Below are 21,126 nucleotides of genomic sequence, written 5' to 3' on the forward strand. Positions count from 1 at the left end.
CCCATGTCCAGCACTGGCTGTGAGTGACGTTGTTCTTGATTGACTGCATATATGCCACGATCTACACAGTCGTACGCATATACACTACTTATTATGAATTTGTATAACATTGCTCTACTATCCACCGTTCTTCCACATTCAGGTTGTTAGGATCGACATCTTAATTTTGCATCGGCAAACAATGCCACGTGTAAGCTTGTGTAACAAACAAAAATAAACAAATAACACTGAATGCAATCATTGATTACATATAATCCCTGCACACTTGCCAAGGCCAGGTTGGAGACAATTCAGCCGTCCCCCCCCCCTCCCTCCTTGAAGAGGAAGCCAAGATGGTCACACTACGGAGATGTATTCAATAATTCACACTTGATACCTGCAGGTTTCACCCGCTCAAATCTGTGCTCGGCTGGAGTGGTAGCGACTTACGAGGGAGGAGCCACTCCGAAACAAACGGGGTCTGTCTGCCCTCGGGGTCCATTTGCCACTCGGTGTTCTGCCCACGCTCTGCCTAGCCGGCGATGTTGCGCCCGGTGCGGTTGGGCACCCCGTTACGGGAGACCTGCTGGCTGCAGTCGCTGGCGTCGCACACGCCCGGCGAACCCATGTGGCCGGCGTAGCCACGCTGCCCATCGTGGCCCCTGTGTCCACGAGGTCCGGGGCGGCCGGGCAGCCCGTCGCGAATCAAGCCGAGCACTCCAGGAACACCTTGCGCGCGCGCGCGGGGGTCGGACAACAGACGAGAGGGGATTGTAAAACTGAACTAAAACTATTTTTTACTGGACCGGGTAAAGCTCACTGAGCTACTGTCTAGAGCTCTTTTTTCAGAAGCGACCTGGCTATCACAAATGATAGCTCAACAAAGTGGAGTATCACGTGGCTATGTATAGCATCCAAATAAGCTTGACGCATCTGATTCTAAGTGTGGAGAGAAAAAGCTGGCGGACCCGGAGAAGAATCCACGCGACCACGGGGAGAACATGCAAACTCCAAATATACAGGTGTCAGGGTCGGGATCGAACGCACGACTTCCTGTATACCAGGCAAGGTATTTAACATCTTGCCACTGTGGCGCCCATAGTAGGAGGGAGGGGAAGCTATAGTTACCCACGTATCAGTGCAATAGTCAGCCATTGAACACGTAGGCTTTTGCGACCGATGTTATGATTCTCAATAGATGTTTTTGGCGTCAGATCGCACGAATAAAATTATTCAGTTGCACCGCTAGTGTGTTAAAGAGCAATTCACAACAATGAACAGTTGGGCACCGGACGTATTGTTTTGTGTTGTGGATTACTCTCCACCACAACCGTGCTGCTGCTTCTGCAGCAGCAATAATACGTTGCCACATTTGTCCGCGTGACAAATGTGTCAGGTGGAGGAGGATGTTTACCACACATTCTACTGAGACGACCTGACCCGAAGACAAAATCAATCACGAGTTGGGCATTTCCTGAGAGCTTTTGCAGTTCCTGAACGTCGTGAAAAAGTTCCCAATAAACGGAGCTACTCGTCGGACCGTGCCGAACATCACACGCGGTAGAGCCAGTGACAGATCGGGGAGCCACGCAGCACAACCGCCCCAAAAAAAACCCATACGCAGTGGAACACAGCCACGTGCAGAGATTCATACCTGGTGGCCCGGGAGGCCCATTGAGTCCAATCAGAGATGCTCCAGTGGCTCCAAAATCACCTTGGTCTCCAGTCTCTCCTGCACAATACACGTCAGCCGTGAGTCACCAATCCCTTACAACGGATTAGGGCGTTGACTTCTCCTTAGCCTCTACTGCAAGGATGAGCTAACCATACCCTGGTATATAGGCGTGATATGTATTCTACATTTCGATTGAAAGCTTTCGTGACTGCAGGGATTCATCTTCTTGGTTCTTTCGGTAAAGTCACGTAGAAGAGAAATAATAAAATAATAAAAATAAAACATAATAAAATAATTCTACATGTCAATGATGCATTTATATGCATTTGATTTCTCCCTTGCAAGAGCCATGGTTTTGTTCTGTGCCATTCAGAGATTTTATACTGCCGGTGATTTAACCGAAAAATACACGCTACCCACTTCCAGACTGAACACCGAAAATGTCGTGACGTTACTTCGAAAAAGAGGCCATGTGTACCAAGGACATTTGAGAATTACCAATATGGGAAAACCACGTAACATCACCGCCAACTGGCAGACCGCAAACCATGTGCAGGCGGTTGCCGCATCCACCTTGCGTCGCCGTTGGTGTCCCCTAGGCCAGCTAAACTTCCTCAGGGCAATGGGATGGCTCAGATGCGGGCAATTAAAGCGCCCCGTGATACGTGAGCTTCGGATCGAGGCTTCGAAAAGCAGAGGTTGGATTTCTGGCGGCCGTGAGCCTCAGATGGCCAATGTGATGCCGACGCACTGGCTCAGAACACAAAGTGGTCACCTGTGATTCAAGGCGCGTTCTCAGAATCAGAATATTTATTCATAGTGGAGGAATCCGATGAGCTGTAACGCTCTTAATTGCAGGCTCACGGCAGAACTGATTCTTCGGCCGTTGCCGATCATTGCTACAACTCGTTGGGCTCTCATGAAATTGTCTTTTCCGAGACCAAGGTTCTCTGCAAACCTCCTGGCTACCATCAAAGGTTTGTACACGAAGCCATACAAATATACAAACACAGACATAATTTCAACCGTGATGATGGGTACAAACTTAGTAATCATTGGAAATATGTTATCAACCACGCAAAAAAGACTTAATTACACTTTTTTGGACCATCTTATCTGACAGGCACTATTTTACTTTACTTTACCGAGTGTTAACATCCCTAGTGTTTAACAGTACTCTCTTCATTGTTCAGCCAGCATTGGTATAAACATGGGCATCTTCGTTCTTTTCTATCATGTGTATCAGGCCTCCCCTCCCCCCTCTCTGTCCATTGTGTTGGCGTGTGCAGCAGTAGTCGCTTGCGCTCAACCGCGTCCAAGCCGTCGCCCATCCTTTTGGCCCCGCCCCCCTCCCCCTCCCGATGCGTTGTACGTGGCACTCCGTGCCGTCTTTGAGCCCCGCCCCCCTCCCTCCCGATACGTTCCATTCATTGGCTACCACATTCTGATGAGCCCCCCCCTCTCCTCCCCCCTCAACTTGCTTTTAAGGGATTACATCTTGAATCATTGCCTCACTTGATGCAGCTAATCTGGCTGTGACGGTCCCACCTGATGACGGAGACTTGTGTTACCTCCGAAACGTCGTGATCTTTATTTTATTTTTATTAATTTTTATGTTTTACCTACGTGACTTTACCGAAAAAAACCTAAGAATATGAATCCTTGTAGTCACGAAAGCTTCAAATCTAGAATTGCAGGCTCAACTTGGTCACCGGTAACCACAATAAAACCCGTCGCATTAGATTTAGTTTGCACTTCATTCTGATTTGAGCATTAAAAATAATATCGGTTTTTTATGACCCTTGGGCTACACCCATTTCAAACCCTTTAAAAAAGTCTGCCTCAGCAGCAGGCCATGCTTTCCCACCTGATGGCGGACGCTTGTGTTGCGCCCGAAACATCGAGATTTATTTTATTTTATACCTACGTGACTTTGCCGAAAGAACCAAAGAGTATAATATCGGTTTGATAAATGCAAAAGGTGCACCAGCTAGTGTAGCGAATAAACAATTAAGGTATCTTAAAAATGGTTCCGCGTTATCACCTTTCGGGTTATGCATTTTATTATTTGAGGAAACTTAAATGAAACTTCTCTGTTCCATTATGCCTATAGTACGATTAGATTATGAGGATTTTTGTGATGATATTTAGTGGTTCTCTGACTTAAGTTGATGACAACTTGCCTCCAGATCTGAGCTCATCAATGCTCTGTCTGACAAATGTTCAATCCATCATGTGCTACTCCTCGACCCACCGTGATTGGACGAAAGGCCCATAGAGAAGAAGGGGCATTGTCTCAATCCCTGAGAAAGATGGCAAGACATTTTAGCCCACTACCAAGATCAGTTGGATAAGATGTTTGACACCGGCATTTCCTACTTCAGTAGTGCGCAGAAGCACGCCGTGTCAACTGTAGAGCAGAGGTCGCAAACGGGTTTTGATTCCTTACCCGTACCCGGCCGGGTACGGGTACCCGTTTGTTTCCCTGGTGCGGCCGGGTACGGGTACGGGTAGGACGTGAGTCACTGGTGAATAACCGTTTGTCACTCATTTCCCAACGTCTTGTCTCTTCTCACAATTCAAGTTCCTAGAATCAACCCACCCGCGTCTGCAACATGGCTTCATCCCAGAGGTCGCAATCGGGTACCCGTCCCCGTACCCTACTCGATACCCGGCCGGGTACGGGTAGCCGGTTATCGGGTAGGGTACGGGTATCGGGTACCCGGTTGTGACCTCTGCTGTCGAGGTGCCTACCTGTAGGGCCCTTGGATCCCTTGTCCCCTGGCTCCCCATGGTCGCCAAGCAAGCCGGCTTCTCCATTCTGACCTGGGGCACCCACAGAACCCTGCAAAGACAATTCACACATTACACGATGCCCGCATCAATGGACACGACTGGACCACTGGTGCTTTCACTGGCTCTTAAAGACTTGTCACAATTCACAGATTAGTGCACGTGAGAACTGATCTGGTGCCGTTTGTCCAAGTGATTTGGCAATTTTTCAGCAAGGGTAGTGATGTAACAGAGAGAAAATGAGAAACAATAAAACATATATGATATAACAATCTATCCTATCCTCATTCTTTATCTCATATTAAATTTTAATAAAATGCGGTTTGAAGCTGATATGCGAATCAAGCTACGTGCCGAGATACTTGCACGAGGAAACAAGTTCAACCCACGGTTCCCCCGCCGAGATAGAGCTGTCAGAGTAGACATCAAAACAAACGGCCGGTGTGTGTGTGTAGTGGGGAGCAGTAGTCTAGCGGTTAGCATGCTGCACTACGAAGCTGGTTACCCGAGTTCGATTCGCTCTCACGGCCAACACCAGTGACGATTATCCGAACTTGGCCCTGGGTCACCCCTAGGTCGACTCAGCCTCAAATGGGTACCAGGCGGTCGGGCGTGGTGCAGGCCACTCACCCCCTCATGTGCGGTGCCGGTGCTCGCGAACGGCACTTGCCCCAACAGTCTGTTAAGGCTATACGGGGGATCTTAGTATTTGTGCGGAGGACGGAGCGACGGTGAGCGGATCCATGTGTGACAATACCACTGGTCCTGGTAGGCCCCGCATGCCTTGAGGCCCAGGTGGCCCCAGGACGGCGCTCTCCCCGCTCGGGCAGGCGCTGCCACACTTCCTCCGCATGGCGTTGCTGTACAGCGACATCTGCTCCAGCACCAGACGCTTGCAGACTTCTATCACGTGCGCCCCTGCCAGCGGCAGGCCCTGTGTTTTTTGCGTGCGAGGGCGCGGAACGTCCCGCTTCGTTAGATACTCGTTGGTGGCTTCAATTGCTCGTGCAAAGCCAAAGACAGCTTCACTGCTGAGAGATCATTGCTGAAAGGTCATTGCTGATTACGGAAAGATGAAATATTTGCACGCAATAATAATAAAAAAAAAACCTTCTGACATCGTGTGTCTAATATTGATGCACGGTCCTTTCATCTGTTTTTCGGCTGCAAAAAATGGCAATAAAGGCTTTTAGATGCAATGGTAATTGGACTCAATGGTACGGGTGCAGCCCTGCAATTACTTGTTCACTGCTGGCAGAATGGCTCCCACTAGATGGAGAGAGCTCAAGACAGCCCCACTCGAGGGTAGTTTGGCCTCCTCTTCCACGCCGGCCAGACACGTTGGAAGGGACGTGAGCGCCCACTCTTTGCCTCACCGCACGCGACCTGCCGATCGGCTAACTTTGGTGAGCCCACTTGCGCTGCTGGGTGGACAGATGGCTGGAGGATTGAATAAACTTGCCGGCGGCATTGCTTCAAAATGCCACTCCATTGTAAGTGGCGACGATTGCACCAATCGCAAACCCAATGGGCCACATTAAGTGTTCCGTTCAGTGCAGTAATTAGGTTTAGCCCTGTGAGCCATTCGGCTCTTGAATCGGGTGCAACAAACAAAAACATGAACAAGAAACATCTTCAAGTGACTACGCGCAACAGAAAAATCCAGGAAAAAACACAGCAAAGCCTTCCAGAAAAAGCGGCGTATAACAATGCTGTGTGCATTGAGTTGTGCGAGCGTACCTGACGGCCCGGTGATCCGCTGTAGCCGGGAACGCCTGCCTCCCCAATGCCCCCCTTGATTCCCACCTTGCCCTGTCCCCCATGAGCCCCGGGGAATCCCCTATGGCCCGGGTGGCCCATAGGACCCACGTCTCCCTGGCTTCCTTCCTACAAGCAGACACAGACGAAGATCCCCCGTGTAGCCTTAGCAGACTGTTGGGGCAAGTGCTGTTAACGAGTAGCATCTATGAAGGTCGGCACGGCACAAGAGGGGGTGGGTGGCCAGCACCACGCCCGACCGCATTTGTCTCCCTAGTGGCGATGTTTACACACCACACCAGGTAACTCATTTGAGGCTGAGTCGACCTCGGGAAGGCCCAAGACTGGTTCAGATAATCGTCACTGGTTGTGGCTGTGAGCAGGAATCGCTCGTTTCGTAGTGCACAAAACACACACACAATCAAGCACACACGTGTACATTCAGTGTACGAATACAAGAGTGTAGATCTCGTTGTTTTGTCACATTGTCTCAACACAGGCCCCAAAGGCCATTGACATGGAGTGGTCAGCAACAGAGAACAATGGCGATAGTGTAGCCAATGACAATACGTTTATTGAATTGAGAACAGGTTGTGAAACTTAGGATAGGAGACGATGGGAAGGAATTCCAAAGGTGTGCAATACGAAGCAAGGAGGAAATATAGAGCTATAATGCAAATTTCTGTCTGTGTCAAGCTTTATATCTATATTGAAAACCACTTTTTTCAGAACTCCCTTTTGTGTTTGATTTGTTGTCCTTTACCCGCACCTCCGATCAGCACGGTCGGCTACGTACGGTGCGAAAGAGGTTCAACGTGCATCCACCCAAGCTTTCCAGCTCATGGCAATGACTACGGTGGCAGTGGCAAAGGTTTGACGAGGAGGTGACCGACAGAAATCATCGAGTGTGAGTCGGAGCAGCGCCGCACGCGCCAGCGGACGTTTCGTCAAAGGCAGTGTCACGAAAGCAGCTGCTCCATCACCTTACCTGCCCATCCTTCCCCTTCACGCCTTTGACGCCCTGTCAAGTCAAGCGATTGTGAAAAAATGCCGACGCGGGCACACGCACACACGCACACACGCGCAACCATCCGGTTAGCAAAGTTCTCATCGCCCGAGCGACAATTCACGTGGTCTATCGGCCCCTCGTGTGTACTCTTCTCCAGAGCTGTTACACCGCTCCTCTCGAGCCGCATTAAACCATCTGCTCAATGATATAATTTAATTAAACAGTTAAATGCCAAATAGCTCATTCGGGATGCGCTAACGACCGGAAAATGGATTCTGATTAAATCAAATCACTCCGCTATGGAAATGACCCCACGAGCATGTCTCGCCCCGCGGGGAGGAAGCATATGCAGGGATATTCTTGACTGGATACGTGAACTTGATCCACCCTTCTAAACGTCGCTAATTCCATACGACGGAAGCGGCAGTTGCCGGTAGAACACGAGGGCTTTGTTGTGCTCAATCGCGTACACTCAGAACGCACTTCTAAGAAATGTACCACAATTATTGCCAGAATTGAAAAGAAAAAAAATATATATTAAATTTAAAGTACCTGTTTATGGAGCAAGTTACCTTAATCCCAACGTGTCCTGGAAGTCCGTCTGGGCCGATGCCACCCTAAAAGTGGCAAAAAAAATTGGTGCCGTTGTCAACGTTTACCAAGTTTACCAGACTCCGTCACACGCAACACATCAAGGTATCATATATCGCGACGTAATTATATTTAGACAGCAGCCTTCCCTGCGTGGTTCAATGTTGGCGAAGGTGTTTCCTAAAAAAAAATAAACAAACGCATCTCGAGTGATCTTCCAACGGCGCATAACAGAAGCGTTTAGAAGGATGCAAGTGGCGATGTGATGCGTAGAACACGCACGACGCTCCACGCTCACAAGCGACCTGCGAGACTCCGAGGTGCGGACACCCAAGACGCGGATTAACACGGGGGGGGGGGCAGTGCCGGGCTAAGCTAGTGCGGGGCCTGTAGCATATGTTATAAAGGGGCCCTAAATAAAAATAATAAAACCACGTAAATATTAAAACACGTAAATTTTTTACTTGCATAGTAAAGTAATTGTATTTTTTCATTTGCTATACAGCCAGATAATACGACAAATCGCTCACCTTAAACACCCAGTCGTTGATAAAAGTTGAAGGCGGTATAGTATTATAGTAATAGAGCAAGTGCAGAATCACTGAAGCGGAATTGATAGCCTGAAAGCATTTGGCACTGGGGGGTGGGAGGGGGAACCCTCTCCAGCCTTCGAGAGTCGTGTTTAACTCACGGGGCGAGACTCACGCGCGTAATCTTCATACCACAAAGTGTGTGTGTGTCTGCGCGTTTAGTTGCATTGGCCGAATTAATTTTGCTGTTTGGTGATGATTATTTAACAATGAATAATACTTTCATGGATACCTCGCTCTATATCATATGCATACAACAGCAACTGTAATATGTTAAAGGGTTGTGTATCATTACCGGCATGGTATTGGTGTATAATGAACATGAGAATAGATTGTAATCACTGCAGCATTATGTGCCGCGTTTAAAGGTTATCTTATGGATGCAATCTCTTGAAGATTTGCAAATGCCACGTTTGGCATAATCACAACCATCGGCGTAGAGAGTGCTCGATGGAGAGGTCAATCTTCACACTATCGGTTATTTAATACCCTCCAAATTAATGCTTTGTAGAGGGAATGTCCATTGAACATTGTGCGGACCCTTTTATACTTTATCTCTACAAGACAAAGATCCCCCATAGAACCTTAACAGACTGTCGGGGTGGGGTAAGTGCTGTTAGCGAGCATCTATGAAGGCCAGCACAGCACACGATTGGGTGGGTGGCCAACACCACACCCGGCCACCTTTGTCTCCCCAGTGGCGATGTTTTTACACACCACACCGGGTACTGATTTGAGGCTGAGTCGACCTAGAGGAGGCCCAGGACCGGTTCAGATAATTGTGAACCCGGTGTTGGCCGTGAGCGGGAATCGAACTGGGGTCGCCAACCGCTACACCACCGCTCCCCCCCCCCCCTCTCTCTCTACACACACACAGACACCTTTCAACAATATTTGCACTACAGTATTTGCCTTCCATTCCCGCACTAACGACCGTAGAGAAACGAGAGTCTCACCTTGGGTCCTTGCTTCCCAGCCTCTCCAATGTCGCCCTGTAGATGCAAAACGGGATGAGTCATTGAGCATACACAGCAAAGCCGGCGCTGATGGCTACACCTGCAGAGCAAAACGAAATCAGGGCTTTCAGGAGCTCACGGGTATGCCAGGGTAGCCGTAGGCTCCAGTGCGTCCCGGGAGTCCAGCCTCTCCTCGTTCACCATTTATTCCCTGACGGGAGGGTGGGGGGCACACACAGAATCAGAATCTTTATTTAGGCTGCTGGAAGAGGAGGAGGAATACGATGAGTTGTAGAAGCTCTTTTTCACACAGATGTCCAGTGTCGGGTGGCAGGACAGCGGTGTTCAGCGTGTAGACATGTCGACGATGATTTTTAAACGTTGCGCGTGAACTGTGATATCGTCGTAGCGATGTTGTTTGATCGAGGTGTATATATATGTGCTGCGTGTGAAAAATATCATCTGTTGACACGTACAAGTTTTCCTTGTGGTCCCTGAGCCCCAGGAATGCCCACATGGCCTTTTTCACCCTGTAGGAAAACAAGTAGAAGTTACGTGAAAATTGTGAAGTGCGTGATAAATCGGTGACTTGGTGCATGGGCACAATCCGGCGACATTTTTGTTAGCTTTGTCCCATTTCACTCGTCTCATTTGTTCTTTGCAAAATAAAAATGTTCTGCCTCATCCCGTACCTTCTGGGTCTCTCCGTTAGCCTGAATATAACAGCATGCCATTCACACAAATCATAAACAGTCGATTCGAACGCGTGAAACCAGTTGCACACATTGTGAGCGTGTGTGAGAGACGAGGAATGGAACACGTCTTGAGAGCGGAACCACCGAGGAGATGGAGCGAGAAACTCAGCTCCACGTGTGCAGGTGCCAAGGTGGATTGTTGTATCGCCGAATCGTGAGAATAGGCGGTGGCTTGGGGAGGCCTTCATCCAGCAGTGGATTGATCATGGTTGATGCCATTTTTGAGCATGAGAATCTATGTGAATGTATGAATGCATCCACATTCCCCTATTACTTACAGTATACAACCCATTTAAGGCATGTAAGTCAATGTTATATTATTTATGTATCTAGGGGCACTGCTGTGGCGAGATGTTAACTACCTCGCCAGGTATACAGGAGGCCGTGGGTTCAATCCCGACCCTGATGCCTGTACATTTGGAGTTTGCATGCTTCCGCACAATAAGCCACTTTTTTTTTTATCTATCATTTGTGACCAGGTCGTTTCTGAAAAAAAAAATATATAGCTCAGTGGGCCTTAGCTGGCCTTAAATAACAATCGTTTAGTTGAATAGTTCTATTTCTATCTAAAGCTTTCGTGACTGCAGGGATTCATCTTCACGTGACTTTACCGAAAGAACCAAGAAGATGAATAGTTCTAGTTTAATTGTTTTTTTTTCTGATGATAAGCAGCTCAGACTGAGAGGCACTTTATAAGGGATGTGGCTGAACGAGGCACAATCGGCGGTGGTGGTGGTGGTTACAAGGAGAGAGAGAGACATGGAGAGAAAAGGCTGCACCGCCACTTGTTCAGACCTTGGCACCGGCAGGTCCAGTTGAGCCAGGTCGGCCCATGTCCCCCTGCTCACCCTGTAATGTTGGCAAAGGGTGAGACAAAGCAAAGTCCAGGGCAGGGAGATAAGGGAACGGAAGAGGGGACAGGGTGGGAAGGGCAATAGGGGCGGAAGAGAGGGCGGAGTGAAAATGTACCTCCGATTAGCACGGTTGGTTACGTACGGTGCGAAAGAAGACCAACGCACATACATACATTATTGACGCTCATAATGGGAACGGTTGTGATGGAAGAAACATGTGGGAAAGAAGGGGCATAAGGAGAGGAAGAGAGGGCAAGAGGGTGGGAATGAATATAGACCATAAACTTGGCTGGTAAAGTTAATCACAAATCTGTGCTGTAATTACAAATCAATTAAGTTACTAATTTCAACATGAGGTTTATGATTAAAGACAACCTCTAAATATCTACACAATCTCAACACATTCGTCAACAATACTGTTTTCTTTAAGAAAAAAATATATATAATAGGTGACATTTCAGGCAATGGCTTTTCTTCACATCAAATAAGTATCACAAAATAAATCGTCTGCGTATCATCAACTAATTTGTCAAAAAAATACACATAGTATCTACTTGCATAATACTGACAACAGTGCAAAGGCAAGCTTAGAGAATGACATAACGTAAATAAGCATTAATATGCGCGTTTAATGAAGTCACATTAACTTACGTCAAATCCATGAGTTCCGTCTATTCCTGGAATGCCTGGGTCACCCCTGATGCTCTGCAATGGCAAGAAGGCATGCGTGATTCAACACCACGGAGAAGTCTGCATTGACGACAAAACACCCTCACAATTCCACCTGCCACAACAATTAGACCTGAATGTGACACTGGTATGATGCATGTCTTTCCGTGCGCATTGTGGAGTTTCCACTGACATTTTCCCAAGTGGCAATTTTTGGCCATGCTGTGTTGTTTCTAAGGTGCAAAACAAAGAACTAATACATAATTTAATTATACGAAATAATAAAATGTACAGGTCACATGCAATACCACATTTGTGGGAAATGTCACGATGCCTCAATAGACAAAATAACTAAACACATACTATATATGCTGAGAAAACACATTGGCCAATGAAGACAAGTCTAAAGTTCGTCTAATAATATGATACTGACAGTTTTAATACACGTAATAAATAAAGGCATTGTTACCTTTTTCCCTTTAACTCCGTTTGGTCCAATTGGTCCTGGCAAACCCTAAGCAACACAACAATTCGCGTCAATGTTAATTTGTCACGGACGTGGCAGAAAAGTAAGGTTAATTCGTTTAAAATGACACAAGGTGAAATTCCACTGTCTGTTTGCATGATAATAGCAACATTAAATCACATTTTAAGCTAAAAACACAGGATATTATTTTTTAACACAAGTTGAGCAAATATGTTATCAATGCAATGTCAAAATCGCTTCCAATATATGGTTTTAATAATTGCTTTTTGGTATCAACCCTACCTCCCGTGATGTATGTATAATGAACTTTTTTCGCACCGTACATAACCAACCGTGCTAATTGGATTGCGCGGGAAGTGGGAGGTGATGGACTGTCAATGCAGGCAATAGAATCTCAGCTATTTAAAGTAATCTTGGTCAGATTAAAATCTTGGTAAGATTAAAACACAGATGTGCAGAATCTGACGGGATTCAAAATGAACCTGGTGCCACCTCCCCAAAAACCGAAGCATGTCCAATCTGTGCCCATCACATCACTCACAGGAGGCAGAGCGAACCCCCCGTACTCACCATTGAAACCTCATTTGCCAGTAAAAAATATGATAATTGGTTTGTTACCCTTCTATCTGGCAACAAAACTGACACCTTTTTTAAATCCTTTATATTAAGTTCGCGTGCTTGCTTGCTTGCGTGCTTGCTTAGGACCGTGCAAATCTTTCGGTCGTTTTTTAACCCACTTCCCGTGATCCAATCGAGCTGACATTTTCCACACAGACTCGTTGTGCCAGACAATTATTGTTCGTGAAAAAAAATTCCCAAAATTTTACACTTTTTAGGCAAATTTTTTTTATTTTACATATATTCAAATAGAACGCATTCATGGCTTTGGCTGAACGTCACAGTGTAAGAGCCCAGAGCGTAACCCCTCCACAGGCCGTGGCGGAGTAGCGCAGTTGGTAGCGCTCTCTTTTCCCATGCCAAAGGTCGCGGGATCGATCCCCGCGTCCTCCACAGGCGAATATATTTTTAAATCCTTTATATTAAGTTCGCTGCCACGCATATAAAGGATTTATAGTGAAAAACTTTGTTTTTACGGGTTATACTTATTACAAGGAGTCATGTTTGCATAGACCACAATATCTGCAGTCATAATGCAAACAAAAAACACACAACTCTGATAATGTATGCACTGTCCCATACTCGTCAACGGTGGCGGGTTCACGTTGCTGGTGTCTCACTCACTGGTTGTCCTTTTGGTCCTGGTTCTCCCGGTATACCTGCATCTCCAACCACACCCTAGTTGACACGCACGTTGCACTCAATGTGAGAGGCGAAAACGTTCAGGCGGGTCACCTGCACCCGATCGACGGCTCTTAAGCGCAATGCAGAGTGAGAGGCAGGGGCGTCCCCGCGGGGTGTCGGGTAGACTGCCCTGGGCCCTGCGCTTTGGAGGGGCGGATGGGTCCCCACGCTTCATCGTCACGGTGTCAGGTGTCACACTTCCGGTTTAGTTTCATAATCAGAATCTTTAAATTTCGATTTAAAGCTTTCGTGACTGCAGGGATTCATCTTCTTGGTTCTTTCCGTAAAGTCACGTAGAATGGAAATAATGAAAGAAAAAAAGAGAAAACATAATAAAATAATTAATTTAAAATGTTGTATTTTTAAAATTTTTATTATTAAAATAATAAAAATAAAACATAATAAAATAATTATTTTATTATGTTTTATTTTTCTTATTTTATTATTTCCATTCTACATGAATTTACCGAAAGAACCAATGAAGACAGACTCTTTAAGTATACTGGAGTACATACAATGAGGTCTGAAGCTGTTTTTCACAGATGTCCAGTAATGTATGTTGAATTTCTTTCACACCATACATAGTCAAACGTGCTAATCGATAGGGGCGGGTGAGAACGTTTACAACAACAAAACAGTACAAAATCATGATAGCAGTGCTAAGTATAGGAAAGGTAAGTTTGAAGGTGTTGGGTGGGCCCACACGGTGTGATTTTCCCGAGGCCCTGTACACCCCCCTCCCCTGCCCTATGGATGGCCCTGGTGATAGGTTTATAGACACCTCATGAGATCTAACGACCTTCCCCTCTTTACCTTCTTTTATCACCTTCGTTGACAAATCAGATCAATGTGTATCAGCAGAGTGTTGGCGAGAAACATCTTGAGAGGTTTTAAAATAAAATTCAGTTTTCTTGATCATTTCTGATAGTTTCTGTGCTACCATTATTACTTACAGTCCCTTGGGGGTTGTTTGACCATGCTTAATCGTGATGGTCTGAAGCACAATATCATATATTATCAGCAGGTTCTCCACAACGACAAAGGTGGCCAGGTGTGGCGCTGGCCACCGGCCTCCTCATATTCCGTGCCGGCCTTCGTAGGTGCCACTCTCTAACAGCACTTTGCCCAACACTCTGTTAAGGCTATACGGGGGATCTTTGTCTTTTGTAAATTATCCCCAAAAGGTGGTGCCTGCCAACACAAAAACACCGGCACTCCGGCACGGGAACTGATCTACTGCCTTTGTCAAGGCGCTCTTCCCCCTCCAACCCAGCTTAAATATACGCTTCCAAGCCTGGTGGTGTTCATTCAGACGCTGTCTTTCCGACAGACCTGTTCTTCACCTGAGGACGGCTGCTTGCGTTGTGGCCGAAACGTCGTGAGAATTATTTTATTATGTTTTTTCAATTATTATTTTATTATTTCCCTTCTACGTGACTTTACCGAAAGAACCAAGAAGATGATCTACTGCCATCACCATTCTCTCTCTTCACAGGAGAGGGCCGTGCTGTCGACTCCCGTTGTTTACAGTTTGAAGTGACGATACAAAGTTAGCGCGTGCGCTTTAGGGATATTTGCAGTGAGCTGGATTACCGGCGGTCCAAACGGGCCCCTCGGTCCTTGCTTGCCGATGTTACCCCTGAAGCCCTGTGCGCATGCGGAACACGTCGTACAACAAGCATCAGCAGCATTCTGTGCAACTTGCAACGATAATTATTAGGTGTTCTAAACTTACACGAATTTTTTTTAACAGTCATTGGAAAGCATCACCTCTTGTTAATGTTTTACGAATCTCCAGTGTCTCACCTTTACTCCTAAAAATCCAGGAATGCCGTAATCTCCGGATGATCCAATGTCTCCCTGAAAAATAAAAAAACATGCATGTGAGCGGCGCCTTTTTAAGGGATGCACTTTGTACGTGTGTGCGGGTTTGAGATTGAGGATTGCACAGTAAAGCTAATGGGGGTTTTCCCCATCAAATTTGTAACCAGTAGAAAATTAAGACGATCGTACACAGTGCAATTATTCTTGCAAAGATGTTCATCGTAGTTTGATTGCTTTTGGTTATTCTGCAAATGTAAGTTGCAACACTGTGTTCGCTATACATTGCGTGCGAGTGACATTAGGTTGGCTGTGTCCATATGGATGTTTGCTCGGTGATGCCGTAAGGCATAATGAGCAAACTCAGCAAAGAGGCTCAGTGGCTCTGGATTCATGAAAACATTGGGGCGCACCATGAATCAGCTCAAATTCAACAACAGTATCGATTTCTGTCATCTTTGTCTCATCCACATCCCTCTTCTCTGATTTCACTACATCTCTATTTTTGTTGACATTTGTCTGATCTCAATACATCTATATATGAACCGTATGGCGGTACCCCGGGGTACCATAGTACCCCGGCTCTCGCATAATGTCCGTGATGCAGTCATTTTCAGTCTGTTGATGGTCGGCGATGCGGCAATCGACTCATCTCGACGAGCTGTACACGATGCACCACTACGGTGCCTACGAGCGTTTAGGGTTTCGGCGCAATCGTCCTCGTTGCATTTCAACATCGTGGAGTAGCACTGATTTCGGAATGATTGGTACCCTAGTCGCGGAGTTAAGTAACACCCCTGGGAAAAAATAGTGTCCCAGAAATAAAATATTTTATTGCCTCGGCCATTTTGTATTATTTGGTACCCCGGGGTACCGCCATGAGGATAAATTATCGTATCTACATCTCGTCCGTCCTCTCGCTAGAATTTTATGAATTCAAAGAGGGAGGCCCCCAAAGTGAATTTCTGATTAGGGCCCCCAATGGGCGAGCAGCAGCGCCGCTGTTCACTGCAGGTGTGGTGCAAAGTGGCGGCGACGTGTGGGTGTGATGAATCATCTTGATGTATTTGGGTGTCCACCTTGTCTCCTTTGCGACCAGGCAATCCATCTTGGCCTAGGGACCCCATGAAGCCCTAGAAAAACAAAAGAACCCATCAGTTAAATGTCTGTCACATTTATAAACGAATGCATATTCATGACGGTGATATTCTGCACCTCCGATTATGCATATTCCGCATCTCCGAATAGCACAGTTGGCTACGTACGGTGCAAAAGAAGTTCACCATACATAAAACAGGGTCAAATCTAACAAGTGCTGCTATTGTTAAACCGGGAATGATCTTATATTAGCAACAATCTTCCTGCATATGCTTAGCAATTTCAAAGTATACATTTGCAATCGGTCTCTAGGGAATATTTCTTGATTAAGTTGATGTACTTGACAAAAAAACAAAACTTAAATACCAAGGTAGCCTCTTTACAAAGGCAGGAACCCCTCTAAATCCCATGCCCGGATTGGCGTGGCTCATGTTGTTGATGATGTCACCAAGCCTCGCCCATCATCACCTCCAGTCCAGGGGCACACGTTGGAACGGTTGGGCAGGGGGTGGTGCAACTTTTTTTCCCCCCAATGATTGAATCGGTGGAATAATTGGAAAGCTCAGCTCTACTATAAAGATTGTGCTTCTGGGCAAGCCAACACTTACCTTGACGCCGCCATGCCCCTGGGGCCCTGTGTTGCCGTAAGGTCCCAGTTCTCCCTGAACAAGACACAGCACACACACACACAAAAACCCTTTCACGTCTCAACACAAGTGTGGCCATGGCAAATCAGGAGAGCACAGCTAAGGCGAAGTAAACAAAAACGAGCAGTGGCACAGCATCAATGAATGATACATGTTGCTGTTGGTGTTGGTATGGCAATCATTTTTTTGACACCCCTACCGATGCAACAACAATAAACGACCCGCGTGAAATGCCAGATGTTGTACAGCCTTGGGTAAGGAGAGGCGACCGTTTTATTCGAGTCCTCTCCAGGTGTTCGTGATGAGAGTGGATGCACTGCGAGGTTGTACTGCACTCACCCGAGGCCCCAACTGTCCGGGGCTGCCCTTCTCTCCTTTGTCTCCTGGCACGCCCTGTGCATATAAACAAACACCACGCCCCATCACCATCGACGGCATTCTTCTTCTAATTTTGCCTTTGTTCCCACAATGTTATCTCAAACTGTGTGTTCGGTGGTGTCACGTCCATTCGCGACTCCGCAGAGCGGTGCATTCAGTCTGCGGAAGAAGCTGTCGTAGAACTACTTCTGAAATATCTTAAGGTGACAACACTAGCAGGCGACGCCTTTCCATCCAAAACATTACGAAACAAAATCGCATGAGATGCTAAGATAATTTTAATTTCTCTGCAGCAATTTTTTTTGGCTGCAGATCATTGCTTCATTTCCTCTTATCGCTCTAAAAGCAAATTTTATATTAATACGATCTCTTAAGTATGTGGAACAATTATTTGATCAATATCAGTTCTTGCATTCACGACAGATACATCGACATCTTTTGATACTTATACCCCGTACGTAATGGGGATACACATCACTCATTGCACGCAAAGTTATTGCCAGAAATGACCAACAATACCTCATTGATCACGTCAAGGAGCATAAACCATCATGCAACCGGTCATTTTGGCATCCGCTTTTGGCTAACCATCGAATAAAAATGGTCACTGCATCGTGAGCTTTCATATGCGCTTCCGCGGCCGTCTGGAACGCTCTTCCTTCCGATATTAGGAAGCCACTGGAGCTATGCACTTTTAAATCTAATTTCTTTAGGACTGCTTTTTGTGTTTAGTTTGTTGTCCATCCCTCGCACCTCCGATTAGTACATTTGGCGACGTACGGTGCAATAGAGGTTCAACATACATACATCTGGAGCCAACAGAGGTGCTACCATTCACAAAAAGTCGCTTCATCTCCAATAGGTGGTGGGAGAGGGCCTGTGGATCGTTCCACTCTCTATGGCGTGGACACGATTACTGCATAGAGTCCAAGAAACAGTATTCACATTTAAATAAATAGAAAAACCTAAACACAGTTTGTTTTTATTTCACGTGGCTCGTTCCTTCAAATAATAGTTTTTAGTGCCATTGAAGTGTAGAAGCCTCCTCCTCCTCCTCACCAAGAGGCCTGCCTCTCCTCCTCGCCCTGTGATTCCTGGGGCCCCGTGCAGGCCCTGCCATCCAAAACAGAAGAACAAAAACAGTCACAGAGTGTCGCGTCGTCTCCTCTCCTATGAATTTTATTTGTCGGCTCCATTAGCCCACCTCCTGTCGACACCTCTTACCAGAATGGCAACCGCGTTCCCTGAGGAGGTGCTTTTGATTGGTGGCGGCCGGTGAGTGAGTGTGCTTGTGGGGTGCGGAGGTCCGATCTGCGTTACTTCCAGCGACAAGCAGCCACCATCGCGACACCATACGTTGTCCAGTCTCGGATGTAACCGTTTGTAAATCTTTAAACCGTGCAAGCATTATTTTTTTTGGCGATTTTTATCATTATCCCATTTTCTTTTTTTTTAATCAAGTGGGTCATCATGAAACAAGCCCCCCCCCATGGCCCGGACTGGCCCCAGCTGCCAAATGCTTTTCACGATGCTGTGGCGACATTTGAAAGGCGAATGGAGTGGAAGCCTGAGCGAGACTCACCATCTTGCCGACCCTCCCCACGTCGCCAGTCTCACCCGCCCACCCTTTCTCTCCCTGTGATGATGCACGCGCACACACACGCGCACACACACGCACACGCACGCACATGCACACACACGCACACGCACGCACATGCACACACATGCACACACACGCACACGCACACACACGCGCACACACACACATGCGCACACACACACACGCACACACACGCACGCACCAAGACAAGAAAGCGCGTATGTGTTATTGCAGTACAGGCATTGCATCTTGACTTAAAGCTTTCGTGACTGCAGGAATTCATACTCTTTGGGTCTTTCGGTAAAGTCACGTAGGTAGAAAAATAATTTTAATAAATCACGACGTTTCGATCGCAACACAAGCAATGGTACTCAGGTGAAAAAATATGATCACCTGAGGACGATTGCTTGTGTTGCGATCGAAACGTTGTGATTTTGTAAATTAGTTTTCTATCTCCGTGACTTTACCGAAAGACCCAAAGAGTAAACATTGAATCCTTAGCTGATCTCAGGACTGATTGTCGAGATGGGGCTCTCCATGTCCTTTAACATCTCCTGGTCTTCCTACCTCAAGATAATTGATGATCATTCGTTTCCCCTCCTCTCGGCGACTGTGTCACGTGTGCTTAATGTGTATATCTACATATGCAACAGACATTGCCATAAATTAACGATATGAGCTGTGTTAAGAATGTGAGAGTCACGTCTCAATTATAATGTGGTTCGAATGGACAGACCAATGATTACAGCTTTAGCCACATGCCCTTGTGCTACTGCTTTTAACTTCAGATCTCAAAGCACAGAAATGTTGCAAAGTAAAATTCAAAATAAGCATGAATGCTCATCTAAATGGTTGAATGCTACATGATATATACTTGGGTACAGCATGATGGCAAGTATAGGGCTTATTAAAACGCTTATGTGAAAATCAAGTGTGATAAATGGTTGAATGCTGCATGATAAACATTACATTTCAGTACAATGATGCATGAGTGTATCTTTGAGTGATTGTTCAAGGTGAGGCGTAATATAAATGTGACATTATTAGTATTAATTATAACATTAAATATTCTCTACCCACATCGCATTATCCACCTGAACAGACTTGCACAACTCCCTCTGCTCACTTGCCAGGTCATTACTTGCAAATGAGGCTGGCTATAGATAGTATAAACACGTATTATTTTTTCTCCTCACTGTATTGCATTGTCTGAGTAGGAGTGTAATGTCGCTTTATGAGCGGCAGATTTTGTGCCCGAATGGCGTCACGTGTGTGAGCACAAATCAAATCGACTTTGCTTGACTATCCGGCCCTCTTGGGTTCTCACATCGGGTGAACGTTTTGTAACCACCTAAATTTTGTCTCTCGGCATCTCCATTCCGCCATCTCTGTCCCTCATTTAAACCGGCTCCGTAAAAAAATCCCCAACATTGTAAGTGTGAACGCAATTTAACAACACATTTGCCGTTATTTTAAGCTCGATTTTTTAGTTTGTTGGAATCTGTAATTGTGGATCGCTCTCAAGTTGAGTCACGCCCCCCGTTGTAAAAGAGCTGCCTGACTCAATGTGGCTTTTTACTCGGCGGTTAAAACGAACCTCCCATTCTTATTCTGCAACAAAAACGAACGTTTCCCACCTGAGTGCCGGGCGTCCCCGGAAGCCCCGAGTCCCCGTAGGAGCAAGCGCAGTCACCGTCACTGCTGTCCTCGTCCTCGGGCTCGTATCCCAGTGTGAGCGATTCCGGTGGCGACAGCGTCACTCCGAGCACCGACGAACACTGCGGTGAGCGTGCGTGCGCGCGTGAGGGTCACGATCGGTGTGAAGTAAACTAACAAAAATACCTCTTCTTGGTTCTTTCGGTAAAGTCACGTAGAAGACAGCGTCTGAATTCAGACGCTGTCTCCCCGACAGACCTGGTCTTCACCTGAGGACGGCTGCTTGCGTTGTGGCCGAAACGTCGTGAGAATTATTTTATTATGTTGTATTTTTATTATTTTATTATTTACCTTCTACGTGACTTTACCGAAAGAACCAAGAAGATGAATCCATGCAGTCACGAAAGCTTTAAATCGAAATTTAACAAAAAATACTGTAATTTTTTGTATTTATTTTACCAGCTGTAAGGCCCACTGAGCTATGCAGATAGCACTTTCTCAGAAGCGA

At 46.4% G+C, this 21,126-nt stretch overlaps 1 protein-coding gene across 1 annotated transcript in view; it reads right to left on the reverse strand.

The window, feature by feature from the left end:
* The window catches only part of LOC144931402 (uncharacterized), a 39,838-nt gene continuing 18,712 nt past the window's right edge, over positions 1-21,126 (reverse strand). The window contains exons 9-30 of the mRNA XM_078855208.1: positions 20,600-20,740; positions 18,945-18,998; positions 18,422-18,475; positions 17,324-17,377; positions 16,946-16,999; positions 16,319-16,372; positions 15,225-15,278; positions 15,012-15,065; positions 13,359-13,412; positions 12,099-12,143; positions 11,612-11,665; positions 10,902-10,955; positions 9,828-9,881; positions 9,491-9,562; positions 9,352-9,387; positions 7,787-7,831; positions 7,194-7,226; positions 6,188-6,334; positions 5,205-5,381; positions 4,409-4,499; positions 1,634-1,711; positions 1-708 (exon numbers count right to left, since the gene is read on the reverse strand). Of these exons, the coding sequence (XP_078711334.1) occupies positions 512-708; positions 1,634-1,711; positions 4,409-4,499; positions 5,205-5,381; positions 6,188-6,334; positions 7,194-7,226; positions 7,787-7,831; positions 9,352-9,387; positions 9,491-9,562; positions 9,828-9,881; positions 10,902-10,955; positions 11,612-11,665; positions 12,099-12,143; positions 13,359-13,412; positions 15,012-15,065; positions 15,225-15,278; positions 16,319-16,372; positions 16,946-16,999; positions 17,324-17,377; positions 18,422-18,475; positions 18,945-18,998; positions 20,600-20,740 (1,656 nt within the window). The 3' untranslated portion in view covers positions 1-511. The remainder of the gene's footprint in view (positions 709-1,633; positions 1,712-4,408; positions 4,500-5,204; positions 5,382-6,187; positions 6,335-7,193; positions 7,227-7,786; positions 7,832-9,351; positions 9,388-9,490; positions 9,563-9,827; positions 9,882-10,901; positions 10,956-11,611; positions 11,666-12,098; positions 12,144-13,358; positions 13,413-15,011; positions 15,066-15,224; positions 15,279-16,318; positions 16,373-16,945; positions 17,000-17,323; positions 17,378-18,421; positions 18,476-18,944; positions 18,999-20,599; positions 20,741-21,126) is intronic.

This window comes from Lampetra fluviatilis, chromosome 4 (assembly GCF_964198595.1).
Source record: "Lampetra fluviatilis chromosome 4, kcLamFluv1.1, whole genome shotgun sequence".
Taxonomy (NCBI): Eukaryota; Metazoa; Chordata; class Hyperoartia; order Petromyzontiformes; family Petromyzontidae; genus Lampetra; species Lampetra fluviatilis.